Source organism: Tursiops truncatus, chromosome 1 (genome assembly GCF_011762595.2).
Source record: "Tursiops truncatus isolate mTurTru1 chromosome 1, mTurTru1.mat.Y, whole genome shotgun sequence".
In the NCBI taxonomy this organism is placed as follows: Eukaryota; Metazoa; Chordata; class Mammalia; order Artiodactyla; family Delphinidae; genus Tursiops; species Tursiops truncatus.
Genome location: NC_047034.1, coordinates 59467574 through 59480240, shown reverse-complemented (window position 1 = coordinate 59480240; position 12667 = coordinate 59467574). Strand labels below are relative to the sequence as shown.

The window sequence follows — 12667 nt, the reverse complement described above, 5'->3', positions numbered from 1 at the left end:
TATCATAGTAAAGGGATTATATACCACCAAGTGGTATTTGTCTCAGGAATGCAAGGGTGGTTCAATATAAGACTATCAACCAACGTAATATATCACATTACTAGAACAAAGAAGAAAAACCACATCATTTCACTTGACGCAGAGAGCATTTGATACAACCCAACACACTTTCATGATAAAAGCACTCAGAAAAATGGGAATAGAAGGAGTAAATAGAGGGAGGAATAAGAATAGAACTTCCTCAACTTCATAAAGAGCATTTATGGAAAACCCACAGCTAACATCATACTTAATGCTAAAAGACTAAAAGCTTTCCTCCTAAGATCAAGAACAAAATAAGGATGCCCAGGCAGAATGGAACGGCCACTGGAGACATTCTGTTCTGAGGAGCGGCCAGTGGCACGATGGAGCAGGGCCAGGGACCGCTTACACTTGAGATGGACCAGGGAACAGCACATCCCAGAGGTGGAAGTCCAAGTCAAACGTAGAAGGACAGCCTCGCTACGCAACCAGGCGTGTCGCCTGTACCCGAGGTGGTCTCAGCAGCAGCAGCAAGTACCTGCGGTGGAATTCCATGTGGAACTCAGACAGGCATTCTTAGCTGAGACGCCAAGAGGTGGTTAAAGCAGTATTGGAACACCTGGGTAGCTGATTCCAAGAGAAAAAAAAACCAGCCTTCCCTTAGGTCTTAAGGATCCCAAAACTTTCCTGTAGGTATTGGACTTGGTGGAACAGCAATCATGACTGTGGGGAAGAGCAGCAAGATGCTGCAGCACATTGACTATAGGATGAGATGTGTCCTGCAAGATGGCCAGATCTTCACTGGCACCTTCAAGGCTTTTGACAAGCATATGAACTTGATCCTCTGTGATTGTGATGAGTTCAGGAAGATCAAGCCAAAGAATGCGAAGCAGGCAGAGCATGAAGAAAAATGGGTTTTGGGTCAGGTGTTGCTGTGTGGGGAGAACTTGGTTTCCATGACTGTGGAGCGACCACCCCCCAAAGGTACTGGCATTGCTCGGGTACCACTTGCTGGAGCTACAGGAGGCCCTGGAGTTGGCAGGGCAGCTGGCAGAGATGGTCCAGCTGGTGTTCAAATTCCCCAGGCTCCTGCTGGGTTAGCAGACCCTGTCCAAGGGTTTGGGGGCCATCCCAACAGGTAATGATCCCACAGGGAAGAGACACTGTAGCAGCTGCTGCAGTTGCTGCTACTGCCAGCATTGCTGGAGCCTCAACTCAATATCCACCAGGATGGGGGACTGCCCCCACACCTGTTGGTCGAGCAACACCACCTCTAGGAATTATGGCTCTTCCACCTGGTATACGATCACCCATGCGCCCACCAATTGGGCTCCCCCCTACTTGAGGGATGCCAATAGGCATGCCCCCTCCAGGAATGAGACCCCCCTCCAACAGAAATAAGAGGTCCACCTCCCCCAGAAATGCGTCCAGCAAGACCCTAGGATACTATTGATCCTTCTTAGTCACTTTGTTTCCTGCAATGCGTCTTGTGAAATATGTGGAGTGTTCGTGAGCTTTTGTCCCCTCTGCTGCATTAATATTAGCTAATAAATGCATAAAGCAATTAAACTGTGGGGAAAAAAAAGACAAGGGTGCCCACTTTAACTACTACTACTCTACATTATACTAGACATGTTAGCCAGAGTAATCAGTCAACAAAAATAAATAAATAAAAGGCATCCCGTTGGATAGGAAGAAGTAAAACTACCCCTATTTGAAAATGATATTATCCTATATAGAGAAAATGCAAAAAAAAATCACTAAAAAAGTTTAGCACTAATAAACAAATTCAACAAAGTTGCAGGGTATAATATCAATGCACAAAAATCATCTATGTTTGTGTTTTGAGTATACAACCCATAAACAAAATTAAGAAAACAATTCCATTTGCAATAGAATCCAAAAGAATAAATATCTATAAATAAATTTAACCAAGTAGGTGAAAGATTTGTACACTGAAAACTATAAAACATTGCTGCACTAAATGAAAAGACATTTATGGATTAGAAGACAATATCATTAAGATGGCAATAGTACCTAAAGCCATCTACAGATTCACTGCAATCCTTATGAAAATTCCAACAGCTTTTTTTGTAAAAGAAAAATATTGTGGAATATTTAAATGCCAAATTGGTTTTTATCATTAAGGATAAACTTTAAACAACACAAGACTAGTTATAATGAAATGCTAAATTGCCTGGTGTATGCTCAAAGTGCTATAGGAAGTTGAGACAGGATTGAATAGCTCTCTGTGTTTTCTAATTTAGGGTCAAGTGATTAAGGTACAAATACCCAGTTGATAAGTACCTTGTCTTCTGAAGCTTTAACAGAACTCCTACAGCAACTCTCCACTCCCCATCACACTTGTATGTTTGCCTTTGTCCTCCAGTCCTCAAGTGCTCTTACACATATCAAGGATACTGTTCTCCCACACGCTGGATTCCTGTATAGTCCTATATACCCACAAATGTCTACCAAGGTATGTAAGCTTTACAATATAACTAACAGAAAGGATTTTGCAATCATTCAGATCTCAGAATCTGTGAGCAAACTGCTCACCTCTGTACTTTGGTTTCCTCATCTGCAAAACAAGACTAATAGGGTTGTTATAAGGATTAGGTCAAATTATTTATGCAAAGCATTTACAACAGGCACATTATATAAACTCTCAATAAGAGCTGGATAATTTTGTATAACATACCCAAAATAGGATACATAATTGTTACTATCTTTTTTTTTTTTTAAAGAACACGTGGAAGTAGGCCTAACCTACTGTTTAGCTTGCCATAGGTATTCAAATTCAAATCTGACATAATTAGGACTTTGTATCAGGCCTTGAACCAGGCTTGTTTAAGAGGTCACTCCTCCTGCCTTATGAAATGTTCTATTGCATTTTTTTTAAAATGATAACAGAAACTAATAATAGATATCTGTCCCTTTTTTGTGTCCGTTCCAGCTAGACATGTTAAAATAATTTAGAAGTAAAGGAATGTACAGTTTATTTGTTGCTCAATTTTTTGCATGGACTAAGAGGTGGTATAACACATTACAATGCTATGAGAGAAGAAATTTATTTTGCTCTAGTGTTAAAAGAAATAAGATAAATTCACTATCAACATTACCAAAAGATAAATAGCATTTCCATAATTTAGAGTATGACCAAAGCACACAGGCCATAAGAAATGATATCGAAAATTTTGAGGACAGCAGCTTCCAAATGAAGTATTTAATAGATACCTTCAGCTGTAATGATCAGTAAAACGAAAAGATTTGGCTTCTGACATATTATATAGGTGGTACTGTAACTGTTTAGAATGCTTTGCTTCCAGTCGGAGCTGTCTAGTTCTTTCTTTGACAGCTTGCTGCTCTGCTCGTTTTTCTATCCGTTTCCTTCTTAGCCATCTGTAGAAAAAGACATGAACAGACCTGTTGAGTACCAACCTGAATATACTCTTCATGCTATAAAGTTATTACTACAGACAAAGGAAATTCGATTTCTTTAGATTAAAAAGCTCTGTTCATAACACAAATTAGTATGAACTGAAAAATTTCAGGCTTATACCAAAGGCTCATACAAGGAAGCATAGTCACATTTAGAATCAAATGTTTGAAATTAAGTTTGTCTAATAAGGAAACTGCCAACTAAAAAAACTTTTTTAAGTAATAAACACACTATTTTACGTGACATAGGTCCTACCTTTTAAAATATGATTTTCTAAGCAAATAAGTATTTGATAGATACCAAATAACTTATTTTTTGCAACTAACTGTATTCTACAACATTACTTAAGCAGCATGCAGAATACCAGCATGCAGAAATGTCTCCTTGCTCTTCTTGGTGGAGAAATTATAGAGCTCTTGCTTTTCAGTGCATAAAATAGTTCTCCCTTAAAATGGAAAAATAAGCCTAAGCATAAGAAACATCAAAAAGGGTGAAGGAAGCGTCCACATTCTAACAAATTTGTCTATAAAACTTGCTTAGGTAAAATAACATTAAAAATAACTGTAGGGCTTCCCTGGTGGCGCAGTGGTTGAGAGTCCGCCTGCCGATGCAGGGGACACGGGTTCGTGCCCTGGCCCGGGAAGATCCCACATGCCGCGGAGCGGCTGGGCCCGTGAGCCATGGCCGCTGAGCCTGCGCGTCCGGAGCCTGTGCTCCGCAACGGGAGAGGCCACAACAATGAGAGGCCCGCGTACCGCAAAAAAAAAAAAAAAAAAAACTAACTGTATACTCACATCTCTGGTATGAAAGTGTGTACGTGGTGTGTGTGTATATATATAATTTTTTCAGAAATAAATCCAGACAAATAAATAACTGCATTAGTATAAAAGAGACTTAAGAAACCTCATAATCTAATGTTGTGTGGTTTTGAAATTGGCTATCAGTTTGAGCAAATTAACTGTAGTCATTTAGGGGTCGATTGGGAAAAAAATGGTTATAGGTTGGATATTAGATGAGCTCATTAACAAAAATAAGCAGATTGCACAACAGGATATACAGTATGATCTCAATTTATATTTTAAAACTGTAAATATATGTACAGAGAAATATCTAGAAGTTATGCAGTACAGTGCTAACAATAGTGATTCCTGGGTGATGAAAATGTGAGTTTATTCCCCTCCATTTCCACAATGCACATTCACTGCATCTATTATAATAAAAGGATATGTATATTTTTTAAAGAAGGAAAGGAAAGAAAGAGGCAAAGAAACTAAAAAAGAGAAAGATAGCAAAAAAGATAGAAAAGAAAGAAAGAAGTGAGCTTCAAACAACTGGACACAATATTCACTCCCTCTCCCAAGGTATGCTGGCAAAATTTTGAAGCCAGGTCTGTTTCCTCAGAATAAACCGGGTAATACAGACTCTTACCCAGGCAACTGAAGGGAGACCAGGTTTGCCTTAAGTTACCAAAATATGTGTCCAAATCTCCTTTTCATTTGGTCTGTACAGATCTTCCTCCTCAGCCTGACTGCTTTTCTTTACAGAAAAATATTTATTGGTAAATGCAACTCTTTGTTAAGTTTTCCTGAGGACTGTGTAGGAGAAGCTGTAACCAATCTCTGGCCTATTTCTCTAAGAAATGAACAAATCAATCAACCAATCAATGGTAAGCTATCAAAGGTTATCACACTGGTGCCATAAGAAACAATTTTAGTATTGAAAACTACCTTGAAAAAATGGTATAGGTATTACGCAAAGTATGGAGTTAAAGAATTTTCTCACATATTGTTAAAACTGTGGCTTTAAAATTGAATAGGTATGTAATGAGATCAATTTTTTTAAGTTTTATTGACTATATAACTTTCTAAAATGACCATGAGGAAGGGGGAAAAATGCCCTGCCTTTGACTTACTGTTTAAAGGCCCTTTCACGGCCTTCTGTTCCTTTAAAGAAGAATAAGCATTCCTCTTGCTTTCGCAGTTCTTCTATCTTTCTTTCTTTCAACTGTTCTTCGTGCTTTTTTTTAAGCCATAATCGAAAAGCTTGCTGTGGATCTCTGTTTTCCTGCTACTTACAAAAACAACCTTTGCTTAATTTAAAGAAACCAAAACTACTTTTTGAGCCCCTGCCTATAAGACCCTATAGGAACACATGTCCTACTCACCAATTTTTCATAATAATACCAATCTCATTACCTGTGCTCCTTGCATCCAAACCAAATACATGACCTTTGAACCAGCAACATTGATTACCCTTTTGTCAGAAAATTCAACATTGAACTCACTGCCCTCTGGCTTCTTTCAAAAGTCTTACTGAGGTAATCAATAAATGAAGGGCTAGATGCAGTGATTTGCAAACTTTTCAAAGTTGAGCCCTTTGACAAATAAAATAATTTTGCACAATGGCACATACACATAAAACATGGCTGAAGAAATGTTGGGGATAGGCAGTATGAGTGAGTTGAGGTCTTGGTATCAATTCCTGAAGGAAGCTCCATGGAAGCTCCACTGGAATTGAAAACCAATGACCCAACATTTGTGTTATTCAAACTTTCTTTTAAATTCTACTTTCGTTTTTAAGTTTTAAGAGCATCTAACTGCCAAGCCCATCTCCAAAACTGTAATTATTATTATGGAGTGTGGCAATGAGGATTTTCAACTATAAGAACTTTTTCATAAGGATAACAGCCATGAGGATTTTGTCATAAGAATGGGCTAGTGGGAGCAGCTTATTGTATGGTTCTTCAAACTTCATGATGGATACTATATTCAGGGATAGCTGAAAGAGCTCTTATTTGGGAGAATAAAGAGAGCAAAGGGAAAGATTTGGGGCTCTTTAGTCTTGGGAAAAGCATGACTCACATGGATGCCTGGCTAGAACACAAAAGGAAAAGATTCATTCAATTAATACTTTCACCAAATATGAACTCTGTGATAGAGAAGACCACCTCCTACACCTTGCATTTTCCTTTATCTGTAACCCATATAGCCCAGTATGCTTCAGTCTAATTTATATAATTTATACAATTTAGGATCTTTGATGTATAATGCAGAACTTTGTGAGGAGGTCCCATGGACCTACAGGACCATTGCTGAACACCTAAAGTTTGGGAATGTCTGGAGATGACTAAAAAGCGTTCAGTCCGCAATTATAGATTAAAAGAGTTAAGAATTCAGAGATAAACAGGATTGATGGGTATCACTGTTCATCTATTTATTCAACAGCTATTTACAGAATATCTACTACACAGAGTATCTACATGCACATAGCTACCGGGATGCATCAAAGAAAAAAAAAAAAAAAGGCCACAGCAGTGAGAGGCCCGCATACCGCAAAAAAAAAAAAAAGAAAAAAAAAAAACAAGCCTCCCTTTCTCATACATTCCATACCTGCACTATACAATAAAGAGTCACTAGTCACATGTAGCTACTTAAATTAAATAAAATTAGACAGTCACATTCAAATACTTAATAGTCACATTATGGCTAGTGGCTACTTTATTGGACGCTGCAGATATAGAATATTACCATCATCACAGAAAATTGTATAGGGCAGTGTTGTTCAAGATAAGGAGATGAAAATATATGATTGATTGACTGATTGATATGTCAGAGAGAGTAATAATGGGAGAGGTGAGGAGAAAGGATGGTATTTATCAATAGACAGAAAGTGAGGGAACCATTTATGGGATATCTGGAAAAAGAGTATTTCAAGTAATGGTAACAGGGCAAAGGTTCTGAGAAGGGATTATACTTGGCATGTCCAGTAAATAGAAAAAATCCACCGCAAGAAGAAAACTGGAAAATTCACAAATATGTGGAGATTAACAGGCTCCTGAGCAACCAATGGGTCAAAGGAAAAAAACAGATGGGAAGTCAAAAAATAGCCTGACACAAATGAAAAGGGAAGTACAACATACCAACACGTATGGGATGCAACAAAGACAGTTCTAAGAAGGTGAGATCAAAAAGCCAACCTAACTTTACACCTGAGGTGTAATTAGAAAAAGAGATATAAATGAAGCCAAAAGTTAGTAGAAGGAAGAAAATAACAAAGATCAGAGTGTAAATAAATACAACAGAAACTAAAAAGACAATAGAAAAGATCAAAGAAACTAAAAGCTGATTTCTTAAAAAGATAACTAGACAAACATTTACCTAGACTTACCAAAAGAGAGAGGACTCAAATTAATAAAATTATAAATGAAAAAGGAGACATTACAACTAATAGTACAGAAATACAAAGGATCATAAAAGACGATTATGAACAACTATAAACCAACAAACTGTAAAACCCAGAAGAAATGAATAAATTCCTAGAAACATACAACCTACCGAGACTGAATCAGGAAGAAAGAGAAAATGTGAATAGTCTGATTACTAGTAATGAAATTGAATCAGTAATCAAAAATCTCCCAAAAACAAAAGCCAAGACCAGAGGGCTTCTAGAAAATCAACAGAAAAATTAATACCAATCCTTCTCAAACTCTTCCAATAAACAGAAGAGGAGAAAACACTTCCAACCCATTTTATGAGGCCAGCATAATGTGATACCAAAGCCAGACAAGGACACTACATGAAAACAAAATTAGAGGCCAATATGAACAGCGATGTAAGAATACTCAGTGTAATATTAGAAAAGCTAATTCAGCAGTATATTAGAAAGGATCATACACCATGATCAGGTGGGATTTTCCAGAGATGTAAGGATGGTTCAAATCTACAAATCAGTCAGTGCTATACACATTAACAAAACGAAAGATAAAAATCATATGATTATCTGGATAGATGCAAAAAAGCATTTGACAAAATATCTTTTCATGATAAAAATCTCTCAAGAAATTGGGTATAAAGAGAATATACCTCAACATAATAAAGGCTATATATCACAAGTCCACAGCTAACATCAAACACAATAGTGAAAAGCTGAAAGCTTTTCCTCTAATATCAGGAGCAAGACAAGGATGCCCATTCTCACCACTTTTATTCAACACAGTATTGGAAGTCCTATCTGGAGCAATCAGACAAGAAAAAGAAATAAAAGGCATTCAAATTAGAAAGGAAGAAGTAAAACTGCTCTATTTGCAGATTACATGATATTATTATATTATTCTATATGATATAGAAACCCTAAAGACTTCACCACCCTAAAAATGTTAGAACTAATAAACCAATTCAGTAAAGTTGCAGGATATAAAATCAATATTAAAAAATCAGTTGTGTTTCTATACAGTAACAACAATCTATCTGAAAGAAAATTAATTAAATAAGCCCTTTTAAAACAGCATCACAGGGCTTCCCTGGTGGCGCAGTGGTTGAGAGTCCGCCTGCCGATGCAGGGGACACGGGTTCGTGCTGCAGTCTGGGAAGATCCCACATACCGCAGAGCGGCTGAGCCTGTGAGCCATGGCCGCTGAGCCTGCACGTCCAGAGCCTGTGCTCCTCAACGGGAGACGCCACAAGAGTGAGAGGCCCGCGTACCGCAAAATAAATAAATAAATAAATAAATAAAATAGCATCACAAAGAATGAAATGTGTACTTAGAAATAAATTTAACTAAGGAGGTGAAAGATCTATATGCTGAAAACAAAAAGACATTGATGAAAGAAATTGAAGAAGACACAAATGAATGGAAAGATATTCCATGCTCACGGACTCGAAAAACTAATACTGTTAAAATGTCCATACTATTTAAAAATTGGCCATATAATCTAAAAATTCATTATAATCCCCATAAAAAATCCAGTGGAATTTTTCACAAAAATAGAAAAAAGTCCTAAAATTTGTACAAGATCCAAATATCCAATGTAATCTTGAGAAAGAAGAACAAAGCTGGAAGCATCACACTTCCTGAATTTAAACTATATTATAAAGCTAAAGTAATCAAACACTATAGTACTGGCAGAATAGATACATAGATCAATGAAGCAGAACAGAGAGCCTGAAATCAACGCGTGCATATATGGTAATTAATTTTCAACAAAGCAACCAAAAATAACAATGAGGAAAGGACAGTCTTTTCAACAGATGAAATTGGTAAAACTGAATTGCTACATACAAAAAACTGAAACTGAACACCTATCTTACACCATACACAAAAATCAACTCAATATGGATTAAAGACTGTGTGTAAGACCTGAAACAGTACAACTCCTAAAAAGAAATATCAAGGATAAGCTCCTTAGCATTGTTTTTAGAAATGACTTTTTGGATTTGATAGCAAAACAAAGACAGCATAAGCAATAATTTTTAAATGGGACTACATCAAACTAAAAAGCTTGTGATCAGCAAAGGGAACTTTCAACAAAATGAAGAGGCAACCTATTGACTGAGATAAAATATTTTCAAACTATATGTCCAATAAGGGGTTATATCCAAAATATACAAGGAATTCATATAATTCAATAGAAAAAAAGAAAAAAGCCCAATTATAAAATAGGCAAAGGACGTAAATGGACATTTTTCCAAATAAGATATATAAATGGCCAACATGTACATGAAAACATGCTCCACATCACTCATCATCAGGAAAATGCAAACAAAAACCACCATGAGATATCATCTCATACATGTTCGGATGGCTATTATCAAAAAAGACAAGCGAAAACAAATGCTGGCAAGGATGTGGAGAAAAGGGAACCTTTGTGCATGGTTGGTGGGGATGTAATCTGGTATAGCCATTATGGTAAACGGTGTGGAGGTTCCTCAATAAATTAAAAATAGAATCATTATATGATCCAGCAAACACACTTGTGGGTATATATCCAAAGGAAAAAAAAATTATCTAGAAGAGATATCGGCACTCCCATATTCGTTGCATCATTATTCACAATAGACAAAGTATGAAAACAACCTAAGTGTCTGTAGATGAATGAATGGAGCAAGAAATGTCACACACACACATGCACGCACACACACGAATATTATTCAGCCTTAAAAAAGAAGGAAATTCTATAACTTGCAAAAACATGGATGAACCTGAACCTGGAGGGCATTATTATAAGTGAAATATGCCAGACAGAAACAAATACTGCATAGAACCATTTACATGTGGAAACTTAAAAAAAAGTCTAGTTCATAGACAAATGGAGAGTGGTGGTTATGAGGAACTGGGGGGTTGGGAGAAATAGGGAGAAGTTGGTAAAAGGGTACAAACTTTCAGTTATAAGGTGAAAAAAGTCTGAGGATCTAATGTATAATATGGTGAGTATAGTTGATAACATTGTATTATATAAGTGAAATTTGCCAAGAGAGTAGAACTTAAATCTTTTCTCCAAAAAGGGGGGAGGTGATGTATATGTTAATCAACTTAATGGGGGGAATCCTTTAATAATGTATATGTGTATCAAATCATGTTGTACATTTTATCTTACAATTTTATTTATTAATTATATTTCAATATAACTAAAAAAAAAAATCACACACACACACACACACACACACACAAAGAAATAGAAACTTAAAAGACAAAAAACAACCTAAATCCCCTGAATGAGCTTAACAGTAGATTGGACATTGCCTAAGTGATGTCAATGCCAGAAGATAGATCAATAGAAATTATGCAAGCTGAAAAAAGAAAAAATGTTTTAACAAACATGACCTTAGTAACATCTGAGATAACAGCAAGTATTCTATCATATGTAAAACTGGATTTCCAGAATAATAAGAGAAAGATAATAGGGCAGAAAAAAATATTTGTAAAAATAGTGGCCAAAAATTTCCCAAATTTGGTATAAAACATCAACCTACAGATACAAGAAGCTCAGCAAAGCCCAAGTTAGTCAAATTCAAAGAGAGTCACACATCTACTCAACTGCTGAAATTCACATCAGAAAAGGTTTAAAGCAGCCACAGAAAAAACATTTCATACAAAGGGACAGTGATAAGAATTACAACTGACTTCTAATTAGAAACAATGGATGCAAGAAAACCACTGAACACCATCTGTAAAGTGCTGAAAGGAAAAATAAAAAAAACTGTCAACCCCAAATTCCATATCAAATTAAAAAAAAACTTCAAAAACAATCTATTTCTGATAAAGATTTAGGGTATACATATCATAATCCCTAAAGCAATGATTTCAAAAATAATTCAGAGGTATAACTAAAAGCCAATAAGAAAATAAAATGTAATTTTTTAAATACTTGATTAATCTCTGTAAGAAGGCAGAAAAAAGATGAATAATGGAGTTAAAAACAAATGGAACAAATAGAAAACAAATATCAAGATGGTAAACTTAAAACCTACCCTTACCAATAATTATAATTAAATATAAATGAACTCCTGTTAAAAGTAACAAATTTCTGGATTAAAAGATCCAAATATATGCTGTTTGTACAAGTAACTCTTCAAATATAAAGACAGATAAATTGAAATTAAAATATGAAATAAGCTATAACATATGCAAATGTTAAAGAAGGTTACTGTGACTTCATTAACATCAGGCAAAGTAGATTTCAAGATAAGAGGGACTCATAATGTGAAAATGTCATTCAATCAGGAAGACATAAATTTGTAAATGCATACACATGAAACTTTTAAAAATATGAAGCAAAACCCAATGGAACTAGAAGGGAAACAGACAGGTACACAATGATAGTTTAACATAACTTTCTCAGTGCTTCATAGAACAAAGAGGGGGAAAACAGTAAGGATATAGAAGATTTAAACAACATTATCGACCAACTTCAGCCCATTGACATTAATACAACACAACATCCAAATGTAGAATACAAAATGTATGCAAGTGTCCACGGAGAGTTCACCTAGATAGAGTGATGACATGCATACATATGCTTGCATATGTCTGTATATACATACAGTGCACACGTATCATTTATATATAACACTGACCAAGAGAAGCAAAGCTCATTACAAAGATGGAAAGACATTTTTAGCTATTTTTCCTTAAATGGCAATAAAAATTCCATCACCTAAAAGCATTTTTAATTCAATGTAAAATAGGTCATTCTACAATCTATATATTGTAAAGATATTTTCTGGAAACTATGACTCACATTATACAAAATATCTCACAGAAGTGACCAGCAAAATACACTTATTATCACAATGCATTAATAAGCCAAATTAATCAACTGCCAAAGTATACTATAGCTCGGCTTCAGCAGAGACAAAGTTCACAGAAGTTCTTCAGAATATTATTTGTTAATGATATAATTTCTAGCTAAAGTTAATTTTTGAGACA

At 35.8% G+C, this 12667-nt stretch overlaps 2 protein-coding genes and 1 pseudogene across 5 annotated transcripts in view; 2 read left to right on the top strand and 1 right to left on the bottom strand.

Moving 5' to 3' along the window:
- The first annotated feature begins 243 nt into the window (after positions 1-243).
- On the top strand, positions 244-687 carry LOC101323267 (SNRPN upstream reading frame protein-like). The gene has a single exon (XM_033855340.1). The coding sequence runs from the start codon at positions 355-357 to the stop codon at positions 622-624; it is 270 nt and encodes an 89-aa protein (XP_033711231.1). The 5' UTR covers positions 244-354; the 3' UTR covers positions 625-687.
- A 53-nt stretch (positions 688-740) lies between these two features.
- LOC101322973 (small nuclear ribonucleoprotein-associated protein N pseudogene) lies at positions 741-1463 on the top strand (annotated as a pseudogene).
- Positions 1464-3003: 1540 nt separating this feature from the next.
- Positions 3004-12667, bottom strand: part of CCDC181 (coiled-coil domain containing 181) — a 47146-nt gene continuing 37482 nt past the window's right edge. For 3 of the 4 annotated variants that reach the window (XM_019918713.3, XM_033855333.2, XM_019918714.3), the window contains 2 exons: positions 5376-5530; positions 3004-3423 (listed from right to left, as the gene is read on the bottom strand). In XM_019918713.3, the coding sequence (XP_019774272.2) occupies positions 3261-3423; positions 5376-5530 (318 nt within the window). In that variant the 3' untranslated portion in view covers positions 3004-3260. The remainder of the gene's footprint in view (positions 3424-5375; positions 5531-12667) is intronic. The other variant, XM_033855335.2, reaches the window with a different exon arrangement.

What these genes read in the sequence shown, in the direction of transcription:
- LOC101323267 (XM_033855340.1), top strand. Translation starts at nt 355, where the DNA reads ATGGAACGGCCACTGGAGACATTCTGTTCTGAGGAGCGGCCAGTGGCA.